We start from the raw sequence: 26,552 nt of genomic DNA on the forward strand, positions 1-26,552 counted from the left end.
TTCATTTCAAATCAGCTCACTTTATTTTTCATATTTCTCATTAAACACCTATCAAAGGTGTTTCATATAAATAATTATCAATATTTACAATATATCTGTTCTCATTACATACATACATGTATTGCAACAATTCAAGTAATAGAAATATAATGTTTTAGTCACAGAATAACAAAAGACTAATTATAAAATAAAAGTATAATGTTTGAATCATGTTGTTGAATAGGTAAATGCTGGATGGGCATGGGGCCATTTATTGCTCTTTTTTTTAATTGATTGATATGCATACTGTACTTAAAATGAAAACAAGTTCCTCAAAATCATCCGAATGAAAACCTACTTCCAAATTTCCAAAACATGAAAGAAACATACACTGTATAAATCAACTTTAGGGTGCATCCTACATTGTGCATGTACACGTAGTTCCGAAGCGTATATCAGAAACTATTAGTGTATTTTAACAAATTTTTCATGTTGTGGATCAATGATATTCATATTTTGTAAAGCGTTTCTTATCTAAAGGTAAAACATTTTGCATAGTTTTGATGTCAACGGAATGTGCACAAATACCTGATTTGGATTGTTTTCACCTCAAATTTTCAATGCTATTAATAAACATTCCACAACCGACATATATAACTGCTCACACTTGAGCTTCCATACTTTCATTTTAGCATGCGAATGTATTCTAATGAACTCGATGGAATACCGGTAGGTTATTAGCAAATCTCTTTCTTCATGCAAGAGCTTTCCCACTATACAAGCACATTTAATGGGGAAAATATATCAGACTAATATTAAGAAAAGCTATGTCTAAGAATAGCCCAATAGTCTTCTTTAGTTGCAATAACAAGCTTCATGTAGGATCAGGTGGTGTCTACCTTTATTTATACACACTATTATAACTCCCTTGTGCATCACTTGTTTCACACGTGCGAGGCAGGTACATGTATGCAACAATAATGAGCATTGATAATAACAGATTGAGATGGCAAACTTGTTTACTGCAGTGCACTATTCATAATAACGAAACAGTATACATTTCACACCCAAAACTGCCAACCTAAACAAGAACATTTCAGTATTTATAAAATCTGAAAATCTGGCTGTTTTTTTTTTGGGGGGGTGAGGAAATCAGTATTTTCAAAGAAATACCACAGGACAACACATAAACCTGGAACTTTAGAAATCAGTATTTTGCATGAAACCACCAGTTTTCTTCTCATTTTTTTCAGTACTAAATATGGAAAAATCTACAACTTGGCAGCTCTGCTCACCATTTGTCTATTTGTGTGTTTTTTTGGTCATACAATAGACTCTGCATAAGCCAACCATCCATAAGTTGAATAAATCATGAAACTCAAAGCATTATTTCAGACCAGAATTTGAAAAATGTGTTAATAACCTCTATTAAAGTCAAATTTTGACTATAAGAGGGGAATTTCACCCTGACAAAAGAGTTTATTGTAAAAAAAGCAGAAGAAATAATGCAAAATATAGGTGGAGATTTGAGAAAACTTTATAAGAAGTTTTTTATTTGTGACGTCATATGCAAGCAGCTTTCCATGTGTATTGTGAATTTAAATAAAAAATCAATGAAATGTAATTTTCTAAAAAAAAAAAAAAAAAAAATTAATAGGCCTACTAATTCAATGTTGTCAATGTACATTTCAATACTCTCAAACTGCCGAAAGGGCAAATATCATGGCCCCTTGCCTGGATTGGTGTATAGCAACAGACAAATCATTTCACATCTGCTCCTGAAATTTTTTTTTTTAGTCATCATGAACCATTGAAAAATGGAAAATCATGCATTTGACATTACATGACATATGGGGCAGCTGCTAGTATATGACGTCATAAATCAAAAACTTAAATTTATAATAAATTTCTCAATCTTTGATGGATCTTTCTCAAACCTTCACCTTCTTCTGTGTTGAATTCCTCCATCCATAGGAGATCTGCACGCCTTCAGTTTCAGTAAAAGCACACTAAGCCGATGAGCTGATTATTAGTGACTGTTTGCAGCAGCTTGGTAAAAAACGTGCTGCCTTGATAAATGTATATCATAGACAAAGACAAGTAACTAGATGAAGTCAGAAAAATGGTATAAGACATTGCCAATGACAATATATTTTTTTCACCAATATTTTTAAAAAATGTTTTATTCTGGTATTTTTACAACAAAATTTTTGTTAGGGTGAACTTCCCCTTTAAATCGAGCACCTTTCAGTATTCCCAAGAGGCTCCACTATTGCAGCTTTAATGTGTTTGGGAAAGCAACATTGGTCATCTTGGTCACAATGCCATTCAAAGTGAAATCCGTAAGAGGCAACTTGGTTTTTAATCAACACAATTACTCTTTGTGAAAAAAAAATCTTTTATTCTTGATTTCTTGTCCTTATTTTTTTTCTAAAATACTTGCTTGGTCACACTGGAGATGGAATAAGCAGGCAATTTTTTTTGGAATGTCCTATATAATGAATAGAGAGCATTCCAAATGTTCAGGCGGTTGCGGTGGCAACTACAAGAGGAAAATCTCCATCGGTATTATATGAGTCTGCTCTAAATTCCTTTCAATTTTTTGTATGGCATTCAAAAGTTGAAAACTCTTTTTTATTGCAGTTGAGGGATTGTTAGGATTATTCTAAAACTCCAAGCACTTTCAAATAACAGCCAGCTGATAGTTCTGGTAAGTTCTAGTTGATTTCTGACAGTTCCCAACAAATGTGCATTGTTTTTTTTTTGTACCATTGCTAATATCTCAGTCACATTTGCTCTACGGCGAGTCGAAAACAGCCGTTTTATTCATTTTTATTCAAACCACCTTTATGTATCTGGTACAAAAAATGTTAAAACGGCTGTTTTTGACTCGCCATACGGCCGCTGTAGAGCAAATGTCACCGAGGTATAAGCTATCACAGAAAAGCAGTTTCTCTATGTAAGTACTGTCAAGATGCAACACACACAGTACAATAATTCATTTAAATTTAAAATCATTTTATATTCAAATGAACAAATATTGATCTCATACTATCTTTTCTTTTCCATCCATACAGGAGTCGGCAAAATAAAGAGGTATAAAAAATATAGAATATATGAGCAACGCATTTGAGCGCTACTTGACCAGTGACTCGATAAGCCGCACTTTAGCATACTTCTGATGTTAGCTCACATGTATCATGACCTTCATGGCACAAGATTCACGGCTTATGGCTGTGTTGAAGGCGTCATCTACTTGGTTGAGGGGGAAGCGATGGGTGACGAGGTCTTTGATTGGCATCTGACCGGACGATAGCATGGAGATTGCCTTGGGGTACCTGTAATGTTAGAATCAGAAATAATTCACACGATAATAATCATCAATTATTCAGCTATAGAAAACAATATGAAAAGTGCAGTGTTAGTGTATTATCAAGATTTGGACAAATGAATACAGAAATTTTTTTAAATGATTAATATAATTATAATATAATATCTAAACTACTACTACTACTACTGCTACTGCTACTACTACTACCACTACTACTACTATTCGTATAAGAGTAGGGGGAAACCCCGGTGTAGTGGTCCACCTGCACTCCCCCCAATCAGTTATATCGGGAGGAGAGACCTGCGGGTCATCATGATTCAGTTCGCTTTTCGCCTCCCAGGCACAGGTGACGCCAAACAAATAATAATAATACTACTACTACTACTTCTACTACTACTACTACTCCAACCCAGGTATTTTACTTCCTAAAACAGGATAAGCACTTCCTCCTTACTAGGTCCAAGGAAACTCCATGAATCCAATATTGTAGCCAGAACTTAAAGTATTTTAGAAAGTCAAAAAGGGGCCTAAGCTTTCGATCCTAGCAGAATCTTCGTCGGAGGCAAAATGACAAACATATAAAGTGGAACAACCATAATATAGACCACAGACAAGCTACAGCAACACTAGAAACAAGGAGACAAAAGGGGCATTAGTGAGTAGAGAAGACCAATCAGGTTAGTGAAGGGGATGAAAGAAAAGGAGTAGGCAGACACAAAGGGAAGTTAGTGTAAGTAAGGCCAGTAAAAGACCTCAAGCCAATAGGGATTAAAATAATGAGGCAGGCAACATCAAACAGGATCTGGAACAAAACAGTGATAATGGGATGAAAAACAAGAGAATTAGTGAGAGGTGGGTCAAACAGGTTACAAAGAAAGGCTTAATAAACTGGTGCATAAGAGTGGGGGAAAAAAGAAAAAGAATGGGGAACAACTGATAATGTGCAAAAGACATATAAGTATATATGATAAAGCATTAAACAAACTAAGAGAAGAAGGTAAGTGTAAAGTATTTTACTCACTATTCTGCTCAAATAAAATATTGAACAACCCTTGCTATTCAATTACTCTATCATTTCTCTCGACTGAATACCTGCTATAAGTGAAACTGCTGTTTATAACCATATAAAACTCGGAGGAATTTACAAGTTTGCATAACGGATATTCCTTTGGCTTACACTTCATGACGTCACATTGGTTTATAAGCAAAGTATTTTGCCTAAATTTGGCTCGACAGATTAGAATACCTAAAGGTGATATGAATATGGCGTAAGCATTTTGCTTAGCCAATAAATGCTAAGTAAAATAGTCCCTCCATCATTACTTTATTGAAAACAGGCCTTTTTTGGCCTATATCTAACACTTGGCAGAACTTACATGTTTGCATAACGGAATATTCCTTTCAGTGTCAACTCTTTGGTGGATATAAGTGAGACAGGAAGTTTGGGTTCCAAGGACCCTCTTCCAACCAAGAGGATGTTTCCGCCCGGTCGACAAGCCTTAAAACATAAACAAGAGAGAAAGTTAGTACTGTTAAAGGGAAATCCAACCTTGGTAATAAATTGTTGTGTTGGAAAGGAGAAAAATAAATAAAACTACATGGTGAAAGTTTGAAAGAAATTGGACAAGCAATAAGAAAGTTATAGCTGCTTTAAAATTGAACTCCCTAAGACTAATTATGTAGATTTCACATTGGCAACAGGGTAAGTAAATTATGACAAGGGGCAAGGACAACTTTCCCATAGGCCATGTACTTAAGTATCAGGGATTTGTGGTTTTCTCTAAGTACCCATTCCCCTAGGGCAGTAATCTCAATATAACCCAGGTAGTATATTGTTTTATGTCCTCATGAAAGAAAAAAAAATAATTAGAATTAAAACTTATTAAAAAAAAGACTTCTCTGATCAAGGCTAAAACTATATACCCATATTCTGAACTCTTGCTCGTTTAAAACTCAAGTCTATTGAGTGTTTTAACTGTTTTGTGAAATCAAGCGAAACTTTAAAACGTCAGAACTTTCTTACATCCGATTTAGACAAAATTTTCAGTGTTATGCTCGTTGGATTTATCTCTTTCTATTCAAATCAACTTGATTTTGGGTGGACTTGTCCTTTAAAACATGAGAAAAAGAGCCAAGTTAAGATAGGAATCATTAATGTAAATGCAGAATTAAAATTGTTGCTTCCAAAGATTTATTGGCAATCACGACGGGGACAGATACTACAACATAGTAAATCTGTTGCAAATGCCCTCAAAACGCAATGGACAGCTGAGAGGTTTTTCTCTAACATTGGTGAACTGGAAAGATGATTGCTGTAAAATTCTGAGCTAACAAAAGATTGCAAATACATTGTTTGTTCAGAATCTCGGACGAAACTGCTTTGATTCACAGATTTTCGACAAAGACCTCTTGGTCATGAAGGGCTTTTTGGCAACAGATTTTCTATGTCGTAGGATTCGTCCCTGTCGCAATTGCAAAAACTCCCTAAAGGACTAATACATGTATATCCAAATCTAGATATAACTTTGGGGTTTTCTTCCATTTCATGATGAAACTACTCATTGACAATGTGGAGAAATCGCACATTCACTAGCGTTCGCAATAGGTTTTGCACACAAGTGGAGCTTGATGTGGGAGAGCCAATCACGTGGTACCATCATACATGTCATCAAATTCGAGTTAATTCAGAGACCGATGCGAGGCTATTTCAGAGAGGCATTTTAGCGATTTTTAATTTGCGATCTCCACCTTGATAATAATAATAGTCAGTTCTTGTATAGCGCATAACACAGTATGAATAACGTCTCTATGCGCTTCCAAAGGACTTGGATATTATTACCCTGGCTGTAGCTCAAGCAGCTTTTCTTGCCAGGTACCCATTCACCTCACCTGGGTTGAGTACAGCACAATGTGGATAAATTTCTTGCTGAAGGAAAACATGTCATGGCTTGGAATCAAACCCACGTCCCTCAGATAGAAAGATGTGTTATTAGGAAGAGGGCCCCTCATAATAATAATAATACCAACATGCTCATGTTCATAATCAATATATTTCTCCTTGTATGTAAGAGAGAGATATCACTTACTAATATACAGGAGAGTAGAGCTATATCTGATCCACAGCATTCCATACCACAATGTGGCTCGGCTCCTAAGAGGTCAACAACCTTCTTTGCAGCCTCCTCACTGCTCAACCCCTTGACATTCAGAATGCAATCAGCTCCGTATTGCTTAGCTACACTCAGCCTATGATCATCAATATCTGTACAGAATAGGATGAAATAATTAGCCAGTTCGGAGTTCCAATCTGCGCACGATCAGAAGGTCATTTGTACTATAATGACATGGTGGTTTAATATTCAATAAGACAAGCACCGACTGTGATGTCTTGATCATTCATACAGGCTTTTGAATTGTGTTTTTCGTGAGATCCACAAAAAAGAGAACAATACATCCACTCGCAACGGGTATTTCACAGTTGGCCAAGCACACATGTACATTGTTATAACAACATGTTCATGCATTCAAAATAGAAATGCAACAAATACCTTCATTGAGTGTTCATCGGTGTGCTATTCTAGTCACCTGGTCTATGCAATTTCTGCATCTTGCTATGTCAGGAATGCTTACATAATATATTGCTTTGAAATATGCCTATCATAAGGAAAGAACTGAAAGGTCATTCGATCAAAATCGCCCATGAGGTAACTCCGAACTGGTCTAATAATTCATGTACCGGTAGATCCTTTCATAAAGTGCAGCTACTACACATGTACGCATAGACACTACTGTGAAGGATACTTGGTATCGTAGTATTACCCAGCTCTGGCTAAGCTGCCATTTAGGTGCTAAATATGTTTTTCACACTGCGCATGTTTTCCTTAACCCTGGGAAATTGGGGGGGCTAAGGGGGGTCTTAGCCCCACCAATATCCCGGGGTTAAGCTTAGCCCACTTCGTTTTCACATTACGTTTTAGCAAAGTGGGCTAGCATGGTAAATAGTACGGTACTATCTGGCCCCCAAAAAACAAGTTTAGCCGGCTAATTGCGGTGCGAGCACCACAATTGCGGTGCTAAGAGATGCAGTGTGAAACGAAACCGGGCTAAGGAAGAGTGGGGCTAAGCATTAGCCAATCACAGAAGTCAAAATTGCACGTTAATCACGCTCTGTATGGCAAAATCATCAATATTCATGAGCTGTGCGATAGTCCGGGGTTAAGGCGTTAACCCCGGCTAAGCAAATAGTATGGGGTTAAGAAAGACAGTGTGAAACCTAAAAAAGTAAAAGTACAGGGTTAAGGATAGTACGGGGTAAGGAAATGCAGTGTGAAAAGCATAAAAGCATTCAAGGAATAATCCTACCCACTCATTCCACCTGGATCGAGTGCTGGAGTTGAAATCCCCCCCTTTAGATTCTCACACAGTGAGCCACTGCAGTTTTTTCGCCCTTTTTTCGCCGTTTTGTGTGTTATAACCTATGGGAAATTCAAAGTTGCAGTTTTTTCGCCGTTTTGAAAACGGCTAGAAAAGGGCGAAGAAAGGGAGAATTTTTGGAGAAAAAACGGCCAAAAAACGGCTACATTAGGTTTCTTACATAAATCTTGAATTATTATGGAGTGCCATGATTGTTTAATATTAGCGGAGCTATTGATTTCCCCATGAAAACGGCGAGAAAACGGCGAATGATAAGGACGAGGATCCTGTTAGAGGAGTGAAGATACTGAAAGAAAACGGCTAATAAACGGAGAGAAAAGGGCGAGAAAACGGAGACAAAAGGGCGAATGGGTAGTAAGGCGCGCGTTGCATAAAACGGAGAAAAAAGGGCAAGAAAACGGAGACAAAAGGGCGAATGGGTATAAGGCGTGCAGTGCATAAACGGAGAGAAAATTGTGAATGGGTCCCAGGGAGTGCATTGCATGAAAGGGAGAGAAAGTGGCGGGACAACGGAGAGAAAAGGGCAGCTGAGTAGTAAGAGGTGAGAGCATGAAACAGCAAAAAAGTTAGAAAAAAAAGAAAATGGCGAATGGGTAGTACGAAGTGCATTGCATAAAATGGCAAAAAGAAATGTGAAAATGTGTGATATGCATTGAGAAAAAGTGACTAGAAGACGTAGAATATATATTTGCAATTTTTCTGCCAACTTCAGATTTTCTGAAGAACTCCTTTTGGAAATAAGCTCTAGTTTTCATGGGTAATATTTAATAATAATTCTCATTTCATTCATGTAAACAATTTTTTATTTTACTTTCGGGGGGGGGGGGGGGGGGTTACGCCTTCTTTCATAAATCTTATTTACATATTGTATAGGCCTACTACATTAATTGTTTTATTTCAACATTTTTTATATTTCATGTGGAATTTGATAAAATGTCAATCAGATGAAAATAAAATGTAATTGAATTGGATTTAAACTTCTTTGAATACTTTATTCTTTACTCTTATTTTCCCTTCTTCATGGGCGGGAACCCGAGGGGGACGTGTCCCTCACTTTTTGGAAAGGGGGGCATAATATCAAATCCCCCTCTACTATTTGTGGTCTTTTATGATGGAGAACAATAAATCATTCAAAGTCGAATGTAGTTAAAGAGCTTAAATTTGCCCTATTTACTAAAAAAATGCAAAATTTCTCCCGCCGAATATTGGCACGCAGGTTGTCAGGGAAGTAATCTACAAAATTGTATCGTAATTTTTTTCATGCACTTCGCTATTAAGTAATTATGCTTAAAGTTTACAAAGTTCTCCCATATTTCACGCAAAAATACAGAAGAGAGAGAGAGAAAAAAAACAAAGTTAAAAAATAACTCAGATCAATTCAAACTGAAGTCATTTTCCGTGATTTTCTGGGATCTACACACAGACACACACACACACACGCAAAGTTAGCATACAGTGTACATGTACCAGCTGCCGCACGTGGCTTGGCCTGCCTGCCTGTGTGGTGTGTGGCAGGCTTGCATGATCGGAGGAGATTTGCAAACTCTGAATCAAAGTGAACAATCTCACATGATTAACAGTTTTTCCAACAAAATAATCACAAAATCGGCAGGAAATTTAAACATATATGGATCCTCAGATTAATGATTTGGTGATGTAGTCGTAGAAGCAAGTTATCGAGTTTTCATTACTACATGTAGATCGATCTAGTTGTTTCAGCTTTTGTTTTGAGTGAAAATGAGTCTTTTCGTGTTCGCACCGATAACAAGAAGACAAGACAAATAGAGATAGAGATGGTGTGATGCCGCGATGTTCATTTTATTAAAGTTTGACAATGTTTCACCTTCAAATTTTATTTGTTTCTAAAACATCTTAGTTTTCTAACAATTTTTAAATATATCATAAAAAAGACAAATATCTGTAAGATTTTTTGTTAGATGATTACATTTGTTTTGTTTGCTTGAAGATTAATTTTTTTCCTCTTTAATCCTTTCTTCATTTCTTTCTTTATTGCTTTCTTTCGTTCATTTTCTTTCTTTTCTATCTTTTTTCTTCATCCTTTCTTCTATCCTTCCTGCTTGCTTTTTTTTGTTCTATCTTATTTCAAATCTTTCCTAGCTTTCTTTCCTGATCCTTTCTCTCTCTCTGTTCATTTTTTTTCTTCCCTTCCTTCCTTTTCTTACTTTCCTTTTATTTCCTTTCTTCTTTCTTTCCTTATATTTTTTGGTTCCCTTCCTCTCCTCTTCTCTTTTCATTCTTTCTGTCATTCCATATTTCTTCCTTTCTTTCATTCTTTTCTTGCTTTCACTCTCGCATGATAATGCGAAAGGCACTTTTCATGTTCCTGATGCTGCAGTCACATTTCCCCTACCACGGCGTATGGCGAGTCGAAAACAGCCGTTTTATTAATGTGTAGATGGTACAAAAAAGTCTTAACGGATGTGTTTGACCCGCCGTAAGGGAAATGTGACTGGGTCATTGGTCATGTAGGCCTAAGTAGTATCCAACAAACCACTTCGATATACTTTAATTCTTGGGGAGGCATACATCAGCCTCCATGATGTCATGAGCTGGTTCGATCTCGTTGGTATATTGGTCAAAACTGTGTTTTATAGTGTTAAAGACCCCAATGCACTTGAGCTTCTTCGTTTTATAGGAAAGATAACTTTTAAAATGTATAACAGAAGCTTTGGAGTGAATGCCCTAGCTGTTGCGACTTCAATGGGGTCAATTAATTACACCGTCTCGCACGTTTTGTGAACAATGGAAGGTGTGAAGATTGCAGTGAACACCTAACAATAAGAAGAATCTGTTTCAATTTAAGTTACGCAATGATCACTTGTGATCTCTCGTTGTGTTTCTTCAACCCGGATGAATCCCCCAAACCACATTGTCCACTCACGGACCTACTACAATAATCAGCGTTTGTTAAAACGGAATGATAATCGAGGATGATAGTGTATTTGTGATGTAATTAAATAATGATAGTGGTGATAATGAAGGGGGATAAAGAGGAAGAAGAGGACGAGAATGATGGTGGTGGTAATGATTTTGATGGCGGCCGTGATGATGATGACGATAACTTAATTTTTTTTTTTCTTGATAAACATATTATGTGTGTAAATGTATAAAGAAGGAGGAAATTTTCTTTTTAAGAATTATGATATAAAAAGGACAAATAATTTTTTCCAGACCCGGTTCTGGAAATAAGACTAGACTTATATTATAATTTCTGAAACAACTGGGTCTGGAAAAAAGACTTTGGACTATTATACTTTTTGAAACAACCGGGTCTGGAAAAAGACTTTTGTGCACTTTTGTGCTTTATCAACGTATTACTATAGATTTTAGTTTAGAACGGATCAAATCCCTTCAAATTTATTACATTTTTGGGTAAAGTCATTATTACATTTGTGGGCGATCAAAAATTATAACATTTGTGGGTAAAGTGCATTAATACATTTGTGGGTTAAATTATTACATTTGTGGGTAAAGTGTTATTACATTTTTGGGCGTTGTTACATTTGTGGGTAAAGTGTTATTACATTTGTGAGCGATTTTCACATTTATGGGTGTAACAGGCCCCCCCCCCCCCCCCCATATGTGCATTTCTACCAATCGCCTATATTAATATTATGTTGTTATTATTTGATGAATAATTTTCATAGAAACAACTGGCTCAGAAAACTACTAAACACAGCCTTTCGTGAAAAGCTCCCCTGGTTGTCCCGAGAAGGTGTGTTTATTTGACTCCCTTCCCTCATCCCACCCTTTCGAGAAAAGCTATCCTGGTTTTCTCGAAAGGGTGCGGCCATTCCCACTTCGCAAACGCAAACGATCGTAACAAGTGGCAAGATAAAGAAAATAATACAGTACAGTATAATTTAATACATTTAGCACATTGCAGCATCTTTCCAAAAGAAAAAATGATGAAAATAAATCATATTTATGAAGTATCAATTGTCTAAACATAACAAAATACGGTGAAAATGAATTAATTATAGATTTTTGTTAATTCTCTTATGACAGCAGAAAACATGTGTTTGGTATACGAACCACAAGTGACAAAAGATTTCACACGCAAAGAGGGGCGAAATCGGAAGCTGAGAATTTTTTTTTCAGATATAGGCCGATTGATTTCAGCCATTTTAAAATTCTTATTTTTAGTAGGTATTTGTGATTACTTTATGGTGGAATTTTGATGAATTTTAAGAAAAGGTTTGATATGATTGAAAAAACTGAAGATTGTTCGGTATTATCCACTACCATACATTACGGTAGTATGAATGTTATTCCAAGTTGTCTCAAGTACATGCACTCACCAGCTTGTGTGGTACAACATTATTTGCTGATTTTTACTTGTTAAGTCCTATTTATTACTAGTTTTATTACTTTTTTGTGCCTTTCGTCATTTATTAGCAGTTTTGAAGGCTTTTTTACCGATGGGGGTATTCACCCTTATATTAGTCATTTTGTAGCCGTTTTCCACAAGGGAGATACATGTATTCGCCCTTTATTAGCCGTTTTGTAGCCGTTTTCCACAAGGAAGGTATTCGCCATTTATTAGCCGTTTTGTAGCCGTTTCCCACAATGGAGGTATTCGCCCTTTATTAGCCGTTTTGTAGCCGTTTTCTCGAAGGGAGGTATTCACTATTTTATTCTGATAAAAATCATTGTTGCATACAGTTAGCTTTCCATAGTCGGTACACTTTTTTTGTCGCCGTTTTTTAGCCGTTTTCTAGCCGTTTTTCTGTTGGGAAAAAGGGAGAAAAAAGGGAGAAAAAACGGCGAAAAAACGGCGAATCACCCAAACCAGTCTGGCTCACTGTGTCACTGTTAAGGATAAATACCAGTTGTGGTAACGATCTCAAAAAGAGTTTGAACACAATCCAATAAAATTCCCACCCAAGTGTTTGTATAGAATAAAAAATATATGCCAAATGGCTCTAAAAGAAAATGCATAATTGCTGAGAAATTAGAAAAATAAGCACAGAATTCCATCAAATGTCAGGTGTTTTTCTACGCAATATTAATACACTGTCCTACATATGCTTTTCTGTGCTGGTGATCATCAGAGTTATCCGTTTTGAGCTAAGATTTCATAATTTCATAAGTTTACATTAATGTACCAGATCTAGATATGGGACAATTAAATTTGATCTGGAATACTTTCTCATGAAATTATTAGTTGCTGCAACTACTTTCTTTTACCTTAAACAAGCACCTGAATGCAGAGTTTGTTATTTGTAAAAAAATGGATATAAAAATATGGATATAAGGATTCAACTGCAGAAAAGGTCATGACCAAAGTCAAGATAACGGATATCTCATTTATCACAGAAAGGGGTCATCGGCCATTAGTAAAGTGATTTAATAATAATAATAATAATAACATGGACCGTTCATATAGCTCAGGTACTATATTAATATACTCTACTGTGCTTTACATTTGGTATCATACATTTAGGCCTAAGTGATTTTTATTAGACTTACATGTATGTACTGAAAGTGCCTCCCTGGATAAATATTTACCTGTTATAATGACTTGACTTGCTCCCATCGATTTGGCAGTGAGCATTGTGAGTATACCAACTGGACCTGGAAAAAGAGATAAGGAGAGTTCAAATTCCAATATGAATTCATTGATATTCAATACAAAAAGAAACATTACAAAGTTTACACGGTTTACATCTAGTTACACAGTCGAGAACAGATAAATAAGTCTGCAAACATAATGGCCCAAATTCACAAAGGTGGTTTTTTAAAACCATCGGTTGAACCCATGATTCATGCAGATTTCCTGTATAAATTACGCTCATTTACAGCGTACGTTAAAAATGTCCAATGCTGACGCGCGCTTCTGTCGCAGTGAGCCAAATTGATGCCTGTTGCAATAGTTAAGTACGCTATTTTATTCATGAGTCCACTGTTTTGAATTAATGATTCCACTCTTCAAACAGTGGACTCATGAGTAAAATAGCGTATCTAACCATGGTAGCAGGCGTCAATTTGATGCACTGTGACAAAAGCGCGCATCAGCATTGAACATTTTTTATACACGCACCCGATACGCACTAAATTAATCGTAATTTATACAGGAAATCTGCATAAACCATGGATTCGACCGAGGGTTTTCAAAACCACCTTTGCGTATTCAAGCCAATGATGCTTTTGTTCTTAAACAAAGAAATCTAATAAATACTACATGTAGATGTATTCAAATATCCAAGGAAATCAGGGAATAGGGACAGGGGGCAGGAAATAAGTTGTATTGAAATAATATAAATGTTTAAAAAAATAGCCTTTTGTAGAGTATATTTGGGAGGTGTCTGAACTGAAGTGTGATCTTTATGTTTTCTGTAATGACAAGAGAGGAAGATGATAGAAATGGAACGAATAGGCAGCCAGACGTATCCGTATGTAGCCCTCAGTGGCGTGCGTAGCCAAGATCGAGGTGGAGGCTGCCGCTATTGTCTTTGCCCAACGAGTCTGACGCTTTTACACGAAATGTCAGCAATACATCTGATGCGAAGCAGCCACCACCTATACACTCTGGTAGAGCTGACGTTTGGTGCATTAGCAAATGCAGGCCAAGTGATCTGTGTAAGTGGTCCTGATCAACGAAAGTAGAACGCCGCACCACATCATTGGAATATTCAAATTTGCGCTAGAAACGTCACAGAATAGGGTGTCGAGAATATTTGCTGAAAGTACGTCGGGACAGTGTGTGAACTATGCACAAACAATGCAGAAACTTGTCGCAACTATGTCATGAACGTGTCGGAACAATGCGTGCACTGGTACAGGCAAGTCGTGCCATAAAATGAACAATGTGTGCAAGTGTCAATCCGGCATTAAGCTAACAGGTGCAGTGCACACATCTTACACGCAATGCTCTTATGAAGGCAAGGCAGAGTTCCCTTTTTCCCCCGAGGGAGAAAATGTAGAATTTGTGACGTCAGCAGGATAAACTTTCAAATAAACGCCTTTATATAATTAGCACACTCACCGCTTCCACATATAAGCACTTTTGATCCAAGGGACACTTCTGCTCTGCTACAGGTATAGAGTGCCACTGCAAGGGGTTCAACCAATGCACCCTCCTCATAGCTTACATTGGATGGAAGTCTAAAATAGAGAATGATATTGTTTTAAGATAAGGCTGACGATATTTATTTCATTGAACATTTATTAGGCACACATTAAAGATAAAAGACAGCAGTTGCAGCAAACAATTATATCATGAGAGTCTTTCAAATCAAGGTTAATTGTCTAAATATTATCATTCATCTAGATCTGGTACATTAATGTAAACTTATCTTTGTAAATTCATGAAATCTTAGCTCAAACTGGATAATTCTGATGATCACTAACACAGAAAAGCATATGTGGGACAGTGTATTAATATTGCTTCGAAAAATACACGACATTTGATGGAATTCCGTGCTCATTTGCTCATTTCTCAGCAATTACGCATTTTCTTCTAGAGCTATTTGGCACTTTTTTTATTTATACATACAAACACTTTGGTGGTAATTTCATTGCATTCTGTTCGAACTCATTTTGAGATCGTTACCACAACTGGTATTTATCTTTAACCCTAAATAGACTGGGCTATTTCGATGCCTAAGAAGACTGGGGGGGGGGGGGGGGGGGGGCTGATTCAGCCCCCACCTATGATCTCGGCCGTCGATCGCGACGAAAATTGCCACACGTGTTACCCATGGCATTATCTACAAAACTATCATATCAAATTCTGCAAAAAATCTCATGTCTCATTAATTATGCTAATTTATGCGTAAAATCATAAGTTTGCTCTAATTAATAAAATAATGCCCCTGAAATGCTAATTTTTGTTTCACATACTCTAGATAGGCATCTGATCAAATTTATTTTTAGAAAAATTCAACATCACATTTATTTTCTTATGTATTCTATTGTTTTCTAAATTTCTTATGTATTTCTTTGTTTTTCGACTTTTTGTTTTTTATTGTTTTTTCAATGGAAATTGTCGGGGACTTTACTTCGACCATAAAATAGATAAAATTAATTGATTTTAAGCAGTAAAAGGAAAAATAATGATACATTTATGAATTTTGGTTAAAAACACTATTTGCATTGGATTTGTACACAAATTCACGTTTTTGAGTAATTTTGGGTCTGCATGCACTTACGAAATGTTGCGTGATTTCGGAACCGCGTACCCGGAGGTCACAATTTTGGTCTCAAAAGTTGCGAGAGACTTGAAGGTAAAAAGTCAGCGAGCGACGCGGTCAAAAAATTTCGCGTGGCGGATTTATCGCGAAAAACGTCGAGGGGGGGGCTGAATCAGCCCCCCCAGTCTTTTTAGGGTTAAGGGGGGAACCTGCAAACATCTGCAACACAGTATTTAAATTTACCCACATAGTGCTGCACTCAACCCAGGTGAGGTGAATGGTACCCAGCAGGAATAATTTATTGTAATGCAGAGTGCTGGATGGCAGCTCGAGCTAAAGCTGGAGTAATAATAATAGCAATGCACCTCAGAATAGATTATTTCTAGATAGATTGCGCTATATAAGTGCCTGTTGTCATTATTTTTTTTTATACTTTTGATGCACTCATGCAAAGGGGCCTAGTGGCTTATACTCACTTGAAACCCGAATACAATTTATCTTGGATGAAAAGTGCATTGCACTATACACTATCTTCTTTGTACTTTCTATAATAATAATCATACTTTCTTATATAGCGCTTAACATTTACTTTTTTATCAGAAGTCTCTACAGTAATGTAGCATAAGTATCCTGGCTTTAGCATTGCAGCTGTTACGCGCACAAGGGTTCAAGGAATAAATTCCTACCAGGTACCCCACCTCACCTGGGTTGAGTGCAGCACAATGTAGGTAAATTTCTTGCGGAAGGAAAACACGCCATGGTTTGGAAACGAACCCACATCCCTCAGATTGACGTGGTATTAGGAAGAGGGCCCCTCATAATAATAATAATAATACCAACATGCTTATATAGCGCATATCACTGCCAAATGCATCCCTATGCGCTTAATTGGATATTATTACCCTGGCTTTAGCCTCGCAGCCTTTTACAGTGTGGTGGCGTTTCAAGGAATGAATTCCTACCAGGTATCCATTCATCTCACCTGGGTCGAGTGCAGCCCAATGTGGATAAATTTCTTGCCGAAGGAAATTACGCCATGGCTGGGATTCGAACCCACGACCCTCTGTTTCTATAAAGTCCGAAGACTAATCCACTGAGCTACAACGCTCATACTCACTTGAAACAGAAATCAGCTGCATGGAGGTAGTACTGAGATAGGTTCCCATCAACGGGGGGCGTGGCACAGAATTGGACGTCCTTACATAGGTTGTACTTCCCCACCCGACACAGACTACACATCCGGCACGGGACGCCCGGCTCTATGGCTACACGGTCACCTGGAAATAGAGAGGTGATGAAAGAGGTAGGAGAGTGGGGGGGGGGGATGGGAGAGAGGGAGAGTCTTGGAGAGATCAGTCTTAATTGGTCTTTCGCACATGATAGAGTATTTTAAAGCAAAGTATGAGTTCTGGTATGGAAATCTAATCTTGATAAGAAATGGTTGGAAGCAATTCTGAAGTGATCATGTACAAGTATCTACAATGTATAGGCCAGTATGCTTTCTTTAGAACAACAAAGTATAATTCAACATAGCTTGAAACTATATTCATTTCATTACCACATGCTTTTCCTGGTGTAGCTAACCAAGGAAACAACATGTGGGACCACACTAGAAAACGACAAGCATTTTCAATAATTTTTTTCTGATCTTCATTTCCTCATTAATCTGTAATGATAAATTTTCCTGAAAGATCATTTGGCAGGACATGATCTGTGTATGTTTTGATCAATTATCTGAGCATTTTTTGTCTGTTGGTTTACAAGTATATATACTGTATATACCTGCTGAAAAAGTATTTTTTTTCGTGAAAAGCAGCATCCCCATTCACTACCTACCGACGTCTATATGCTTGACGCCTGGACCGAGAGCCACCACCGTGCCGCTTGCCTCGTGACCAATGACCATGGGATCGGTCAGCTTGAAACGGCCACAGTATCCATGTGACCAGTACTTCAGGTCAGATCCGCATATACCCACTGAGTGGACAGCAAGAAGAACCTCTGTAATTGGGGTAAAAATGAAGATGGTAACCATATTTCACATGCCTGTACTTGTGGTGTCATGCGCGTAAAACATTCCCCATAGACTTGTGTGTTAAAATGGCACTTTTGAAAAATTCATAAAAAATAAATGTGAAATTAGAGGGTGGAATGTTTACTACCATTGGAGAAGATATATATCTGACATTCCATATCTGACCAGGAAAGGGTACCGTAGCCAGCTCATTTTAAAAATAAATCGCCATTTATGAAGATAACTATGAATGGATCAAATTCATCAACTGGAACAGTAAAATAGCCCTAATTCTTCCGCCAGTCAAAAAATAGTTCCAAGTCACTTATTTATCTTCCCAATTTGGGCGAAGGAAGTTCAGTAGTTACCATCCCAAGAATCAGTGTTAGATTTTCAATCATAATCATGCACTTTTGTCAATCAGCTATATCAAATAAAAAAAAATTGAATGGGTTGGTCGAATGAATATCTTCTGCCTTCCTGATGTAATTAGGCTCATGCAACCTTGTAGGTGTAAGTTAGCAGTTATGGTGTCCTTTAAAGGAGAATGAAACCTTTGGAACAAGATAGCTTGTGTGAAAACAGAAATATCAAAGAAACAGATCAACGAAAGTTTGAGAAAAATCGGACAAATAATGAGAAAGTTATGAGCATTTGAACATTGCAATCACTAATGCTAAGGAGATCCTCAACATGGCAATGCGACAAAGATGTGTGATGTCACTTGTGAACAACTTTATCCATTAACTTGAGTATATATTTCACTTTAACTGCCTCTTTTACCACATCTATCAGTAGATCATGTGTTCTTTCTATAGGAGGGCATGTAATACAGATTTTTAAAGAATACATCATGGATAAAGAGTTTGTATCACCATAAGAAAAAGCAAAAAGAGACATTTTGGGGGTATTTTATAGTCCATCAAAGGGAAAGTTGTTCACATGTGACATCACACATCCTTGTCACATTGCCAATGGGAGGATCTCCATAGCATTAGTGATTGCAATATTTAAATGCTCATAACTTTCTCATTATTTGTCCGTTTTTTCTCAAACTTTTTTTGTTCTTATTCTTAGATTTTTCTGTTTCGACACAAGCCTACTTGTTCCAAAGGTTTCATTTCCCTTTAATTTCTTATTCCAAGAATAGGAAATCAATTTTTGCAGGAAAATAAGATCTTATTTCATATAATTTAAAATTTTCAAACATAAACCACATTAATATTTAATATAGAAAAGACTTCCTCATTCAATAGAATTCAAAAGTACTCATTCAAAATGATTCAAAAGTAGACCGACTCATTCAAAACAATCTGAAAGCAGTCATTAGGAAAATTCACCCTTTTACCATGTGTAACTGGAAATTACAAAGTAAAAGTACTCTTTGTAACACAATTCATATTCATAAGAATTCGCCCTTTTTGTGTAGATGAAGAATGACAAAGGAAAACAAATTTTTTTAAAGTACCCATTGTACTACTAAAGGATTTTCAACCCTAACTTACCTGGGCTATTTTGCGAGCTTAATGTCCGGGGGGGGGGGGGGCAGGGATGACATAATCTACGCCATTGCACTGATAGCAAGAGTGCTAAAAATTCATATACACTGTATATTTTTATATGAATTAATTATGCTAATTTATTCATGAAATCATACTTTTTGCTCCAATTCTCTAAATAAAGCTCCTAGAAAGCCATTTTTTGGCAAAAATATTATTTATGGCATTCCTAATACCTGTAAAGGAAGAAATTCAATCAATTTCTTATGTAAAGCATTTAAAAAGTATATAAAATCCTATCTATCTATCTTACTTTTATTGAATATGTTAATGTAATTTGATATGACCATAGACCCACACAATCAAACATTTCTTTTTCCCGTAATCCCTCCATCCCTCTGCGCCTCGGAATAGTTTACTAGATAGATGGTGCATAATAAATGCTGTGTTTATTATTTATTATTATCATTTTATTATTATTTTTTTAATTTCTTAAGCATTTCTTTGTTTTTTATTTTATTATATTTTTTATTCGGGGCATTATTTCATTTATTAAAAACAACAAATTAAATGATTGTTGACAATAAAAGTGAGAATAATCACTCATTTATGAACTAAGACATGAAAGTGAAAATTCAGCGATAAACACGGTCAAAAAATTTTACGCAGTGGATATATCATTAAAAATGTTGAGGGGGAGACTGAAAGGCCTCCCCCCCCCCAGTGGCGTAACTACGGGGGGGGCATGGGGGGGCACGTGCCCCCCCAATCGGCTGACCAAAAAAAAAAAAAAAAAAAAAAAAAAACGGGGAAAAGGAGAAAAAGAGGGAGAAAGGAAGAGAAACGAAGTGGGAAAGAAGACATTATTGTTCATTATAATGTTATATTATATCATAATTATGTTATGTTATATTACATAAGAAACATTTTTTTTCATAACTTTATGAAACGTAATTTGCTCAGGGCCTATGTCCTCATTGTTCCTGGTGCTCGCATTGTCTGTTTACCGAGATATATAATCCTGTTATACTAAAACCTCCCGTTTTCAAGTCAATATACACCAAACTGCCAAATATATTTCCTCGCACTTCGAGTTATTGTTTTATGTACAAAGTATGCTTCTTTTTCATGACTACTTAAAGTGATTGCCCCATTTTAAGGTCTTGATATAAAACATTTCCTGTCCGTGCTTACGTTCGCAGTAGTGGATTGGTGAAATATGTCTGCTCTCCATGGATTCCTAGAATCAGTCCTTAAATGTCCCTCTTTCTAATCTTTAAGGTCTTGATATAAAACATTTCCTGTCCGTGCTTACGTTCGCAGTAGTGGATTGGTGAAATATGTCTGCTCTCCATGGATTCCTAGAATCAGTCCTTAAATGTCCCTCTTTCTAATCTGAATATCAAAAATTTTCAGCTCGCGCTTCGCGCTCGCATCATTTGGTTAGTGAACTACGTATGGTCTTCATGAATTTCTACAAACAAGCCTTAAAATGCCCCTCTTCAGGTCTGAATTTCCTAAATTTTCAGCTCGCGCTTCGCGCTCGCAAGATTTGATTAGTGAGATGGGTATGTTAATCATGATTACAAGTGCTTTATGTGCATGTTTAGATGTAATTCTAACAAAATCAGCAAGCGCTTATTGGCACTCGCATTAGATGACTATGGTGAGATGTGTATACTCTTAATGCATTCCCAAAATATAGTCCTTAAAATCTTCCTGTTTTGGGGTCAATATTTACAAAAATTTCAGCTCGCGCTTCGCGCTCGCATTATTTAGCGAGACAGGTACATATCATGATTACAAGAGATTGATTATAATGTCCCTTTTTAGGTCTAAATATCAAAATTTTTAAGCTCGCGCTTCGCGCTCGCATTATTTGACCAGTGAGAGACATATCCGTTTAATGGCACTGTCCTTAAAATGTCTCTATTAGGTAAACCTGGCAGCTGGGCGCGCGTCGCGCGCTCACTTAGTGACTAAAAACTTTTGCTGGTGCCCCCCCAATGCCGTGACCCACGGTACGCCACTGCCCCCCCCCATCCCCGCTCCAGGTAAGTTAGGGTTAAAGTACTCATGCATTAACCCTAATTCTCCGGGGGGGGGGGCCATTATGCCCCCCCCCTTGACAATTTTCGCGATATATCTGCTGCGCAAAATTTTTTGACCTTGCTGCTCATGGACTTTTTACTTTCAAGTCTCGCGCAAATTTTGAGATCAAATTTGTGATGCCCGGGTACGCAGTTACGACATTATGTAAGTGCATGTCAGACCCAAAATTGCTCATAAACGTGATTTCATGTTCAAATCCAATGCAAATTGTGTATTTAGCCAAAATTCATAAATGTATCATTATTTCTACTTTTACTGATTAAACTTAATTAATTTTGCCTTGTTTATGATCAGAATTAAGTCTGGAACGATTTCCATCGAAAAAACAATGAAAAAAAAAAAAGTAAAAAAACAAAGAAATACATAAGAAATTAAAAGAACAATAAAATACATAAGAAATCTGTCTTGGTACCAAAATTTTTTTCATTCACAATTGTTAGAAATGCTATATAGAATATTTTCACCAAAAAATGGCATTCTAGGAGCTTTATTTAGTGAATCAGAGCAAAAAGTATGATTTCATGAATAAATTAGCATAATTAATTCATATAAAATAAAAATATATATGAATTCAGTGAAATTTACTAATGCAACTGCGTAGATTACGTCATTCTCTACCATCATGCAAATTTTCGTTGTGATCGCGCAATCCGCGGCTGAGATCTTAAGGGGGGGGCATAATGCCCCCCCCCCCCCCCCCCCGGGAATGACAAGAATCAAAATACCCCGGGAGATTTAGGGTTAAAATTAAAGTGTAATGAAAGAAAAATAAAGGAAAATGAATATTACCATTTGGTCCTGGTGCAATGACAGGTCGTTGTTCCTAAATGAAAAGGGGAAGCAGAGACACATGTGGAACATGTACATTGAAATAGCTAGGGAGATCTATGACTTTTATACTATGTTCATTCATTTATTTATTTTCATAAAAAATACATATATATATTTATACAAGTAAAAATGGAAATATCAGATTGATTAAAACGATACAAATAGGAAATGTAATATGCATAGCATACAAATTATAAAGTACGAAATATAATAAAAAATAATGGAAAGGGTGCATCCGTAAAAGCCAATAAGGCTTGATGAATTCGATGCACCAAAACGCACAACAATCATGATTACATGTATACAGTGATTAAAAATACAGCAATCTCTTTATGAATTACGTATTTCCCCGTTTTCTAACTGAATAATCATCAAATTCTTGAAAAAATCTAGTAAAATTTCTACTTTTCTGTAACATCTTCTTTTTAAAATTTGATTAAGGGTGTACAAATTTGTCATTAAGATTACTTTTCATTCACAAGCAAGCTTTGTAAGTTTTATTTTTCATAGTGTATAACGTTAATACTGCTGAAATCTGTAATTCTGAAGAAAAAAAATCAGGCATATTTTACAAATAACTGCTAACAAAATAAACACATTTTTATGGCCTTAATCTGTGTGAGGTACAAAAATGAAGAAAATGAAATCAAACTTAAAAGAAAAAATAAAGATTTCTCCATCAGTTCCAGTTTCTTGCTTACCATCTTTATGTCTTTGATGCCACACAGGACAGCGCATTGACTTTCTTTGGGTAGATCCATGATAGCCTTATTAGAGGTTCACCTGGAAATGACAAAAGGCATATAATGATGTTTAATTATATGAAGCATTAAAGATAAATGCCAGTTGTGGTAACGATCTAAAAATGACTTTTTACAGAATCCAATATGACCATCCAAGTGTCTGTTTGTATGAATTAAAAATATGTACCAAAGGATTCTGGAAGAAATTGTGTAATTGCTGAGAAATAAGCAAAATAAGCGCGGATTCTGGCACTTTCGTTGTGTCTTTATTCCAGCAATAATAATATACACTGTCCCACGTGTGCATATCTGTGTTGGCGATCTTCAGTGTGATCGTTTTTCAGCTTAGATTTTATGATTTCACAAAGTTCAGTTTATGTAACTGTACCAGATCTAGATCCACGATGATATAGTGATACTTAACCTTGGTTTTACAGACTTCTCATGAAATTAGTGTTTTACTGCAACTACTTTCATTTAGCTAGCATTAAACGTGGTATGGAGATTATTGGTGAATGGGTACCTGACAGGATGAATTTCTACTACAGTAGCTAAAACCTAGGAGTAATATACAGTGCACTATTGAATAAGTATAGTAGGTAATCAGCACCTCAAAAACCTCAATGAACAAGCCATTACTGAACTGCTTCAAATACAATCTACATGTAGCAAGACAATTAATCCTCATTGGTAGCTAACAATGAATCTACAACCGAGCACATCAATGTCATCAGCATTATCATCATGATCAATCACCATCACCATCACCATCACCATCGCCATCACCATCACCATCGTCATCATCATCACCATCATCATCACCATCATCATCATCGCCATCACCATCATCACCATCATCGTCAATCACCATCATCATCTTCATTATCATCATCAATCATCATCATCATCACCATCATCATCATCATCACCATCATCATCATCAACATCATCATCATCATTATCATCACCATCATTCATCATCATTATCACCATCATCATCATCACCATCGTCATCATCATCGTCGTCAATCATCAATCACCATCATCATCATCGTCAATCACCATCATCATCACCACATCATGATGATGATATCATCATCATCACGAACAACCGAGCACATCAATGTCATCACCATTGTCATCATCATCGTCAATCATCAATCACCATCATCATCACCACATCATGATGATGATATCATCATCATCACCAACAACAGAGCACATCAATGTCATCAGCTTGATCATCATGATCATTCACCATCATCATCATCACCAATCATGATCATCACCATCATGATCATCACCATCACCACCACCATCATCATCATCATCATCACCACATCATCATGTGATCATCATCATCACCATCATCATCATCATAATCATCAATTTGATATCTTCATAAGTTCAGATATTGTTTTTGTGTCCTATTTCCACTTAGGTCTAACGTCAGAAATCTATTCTAAGGCAAAGTCGTTAGATCTACTCTTTCACATTGTCATCAGTTGAAAACAGTAAAACTCAACTCAAAAGTCAAAGCCCGATTCCTAGTATTTGATTTTAATTTGAGTATCACTGTGCTCTGGTGAATGTTTAATCTCCGAATGAAATAAGAAAGACATAACTTCGTACGCTGGATGAGTATAGCTTGTGAGAATTTTCTTCGAGAATAACTAGGCCAGGGCCACTCACACGTATTGCGAGGTTAGTATTAGTATACTACTAACGAACCACGAACCGCGTTTGGCAGTGGATTTCTAACTAGTGCCTTCGCGCGTGCTGGGATCTCACTTCTTGGGTCCACAACACACGACGTCTATGGCTTGATTTTTCTGTGCGCGGCGGCATGTAATGAACCCTTGGGTGGGCCAGGGCCTACATGCAGACGTGTATTACTGTAGATCTCGTCGAGATCTATGACTATGTTACTTTTTTCGACCTTGGTTTACCAACAAATAAAGGAAGATGTGGGACCGTTACAAAAAAAAAAGTAAATTGAAAACGATTCAACTTTAGAAGTTTAACGTGAAATTTATGATTCTGAGACTGTCAGGGCATATTGTTCATTGGTACAGCTCAAACGCCAGAAGTCCGATTATCTGTCCCTGTGAAAATAAGGACGGAAAATGCGGCAGGAGAAAAGACTTACCCGTCTCCAGCTCCAGCATTAGATTATTATCATATCAAATCAGACCAACCCAGCTAGCTAGAGCGCGAGCGCGGGGCGGCCGCTCCGCCCGGCCGCGCCGTGAGGCAGTTGCGAGCGTCGGCTCGATTGGTCGGTGGGGTGGGGGTGGGAGATCGAGCTGCATATGGGAGCGACCGGTTAGCTAGAACTTAAGGACGTTCCACAGTTAAAATGAAGTCCATGTCATTTTCACCAAATTTTGCAGAGAGTTACTTTGGTATCTATACATTATGAAAATGCAAAAAATAATATAGGTTCATGTGCTTATTTTTTTTCTACGGGTCTTCAAAGTCGCCGTATTTGAATGATATGAAATGCTGCGCAATCAAGAGAATTATGCCTCTCTTAGACCTCACGAATTCACCAAATGAGTTTAAGTCATCTTTACTCAGTGGATAACGCATCAAACTTCATCAAACCTTCAGAATATGTAACTTAGTAGATACCAAAGTAAGAGAAAGTCTTTTAATTGGCAAAACTACATCTATTTGGAGTCAGCAGCGCCCTCATTTGGCAAAAATGGTGCAAAAACTCGGAAAAAACAAATCTTCAAAGACGTGAATCTATTCAAAAATAAAAAAAAGTATTTTGTAAGCTGCACTTTTTTCAAAATCCATGTCATTTTCATCAAATTCTGCTAAATTGTAAAGGAATGCATATCGAAGGTGTAGGGAAGTTAAAAATAGGGGGTCCATGTGCTCGTTTTTTAACTATGAGTGTCCAAAGTGATGCGAGTTGGCTTGAAAATCGCCTAAAATGCGCCGAAAACGTGCAAAAGTCTAATAATATACCGTCTAAAATGCGAATGGTCCCGTATTTTGCTCCCAAACATTCAAAATCCATGTCATTTTCATCATACTCTGTAAATTTGTAGAGAAATATATTCTAAAGCCGTTAAAATATTAAAAATATAGGGTCCATGAGCTCGTTTTTAGTTATCAGTGTCCAAACTGTTGCGAGTTGGCTTGAAAATCGCCTAAATGCGCCGAAAACATGCAAAGGTCTAATAATACCGTCTAAAATGCGAATGGGGCCGTATTTCGCTCCCAAACATTCAAAATCCATGTAATTTTCATCATACTCTCTAGATTTGTAGAAGAATATATTCTGAAGAATTTAAGACATTTTAATTATGGGGTCCATGTGCTCGTTTTCAAATTATCAGTGTCCAAAATATTGCGAGTTGGCTTGAAACAGCCCAAAATGCGTTGAAAACAAGCAAAAGTCTGTTGATATACCGTCTAAAATGCGAGTAGTTCCGCAGT

At 36.8% G+C, this 26,552-nt stretch overlaps 1 protein-coding gene across 3 annotated transcripts; it reads right to left on the reverse strand.

Moving 5' to 3' along the window:
• Positions 1-25,818, reverse strand: LOC129258243 (sorbitol dehydrogenase-like). Of its 3 annotated transcripts, none has more exons than XM_064098768.1 (10): positions 25,707-25,818; positions 23,058-23,139; positions 22,315-22,348; positions 17,737-17,901; positions 17,018-17,177; positions 14,754-14,872; positions 13,277-13,342; positions 6,397-6,572; positions 4,687-4,808; positions 1-3,317 (listed from the first exon to the last, which is right to left on the reverse strand). In XM_064098768.1, exons 2-10 carry the CDS (start codon positions 23,115-23,117, stop codon positions 3,164-3,166), a joined length of 1,056 nt encoding a protein of 351 aa, XP_063954838.1. In that variant the 5' UTR covers positions 23,118-23,139; positions 25,707-25,818; the 3' UTR covers positions 1-3,163. The 3 variants fall into 3 exon arrangements, with proteins under 3 accessions (XP_063954838.1, XP_054752524.2, XP_063954839.1); XM_054896549.2 differs by lacking the exon at positions 25,707-25,818 and adding an exon at positions 25,249-25,630; XM_064098769.1 differs by lacking the exon at positions 25,707-25,818 and adding an exon at positions 23,710-23,775.
• Between the last annotated feature and the right edge of the window lie 734 nt (positions 25,819-26,552).

The sequence above is a fragment of the Lytechinus pictus genome, chromosome 4 (assembly GCF_037042905.1).
Source record: "Lytechinus pictus isolate F3 Inbred chromosome 4, Lp3.0, whole genome shotgun sequence".
Classification (NCBI taxonomy): Eukaryota; Metazoa; Echinodermata; class Echinoidea; order Temnopleuroida; family Toxopneustidae; genus Lytechinus; species Lytechinus pictus.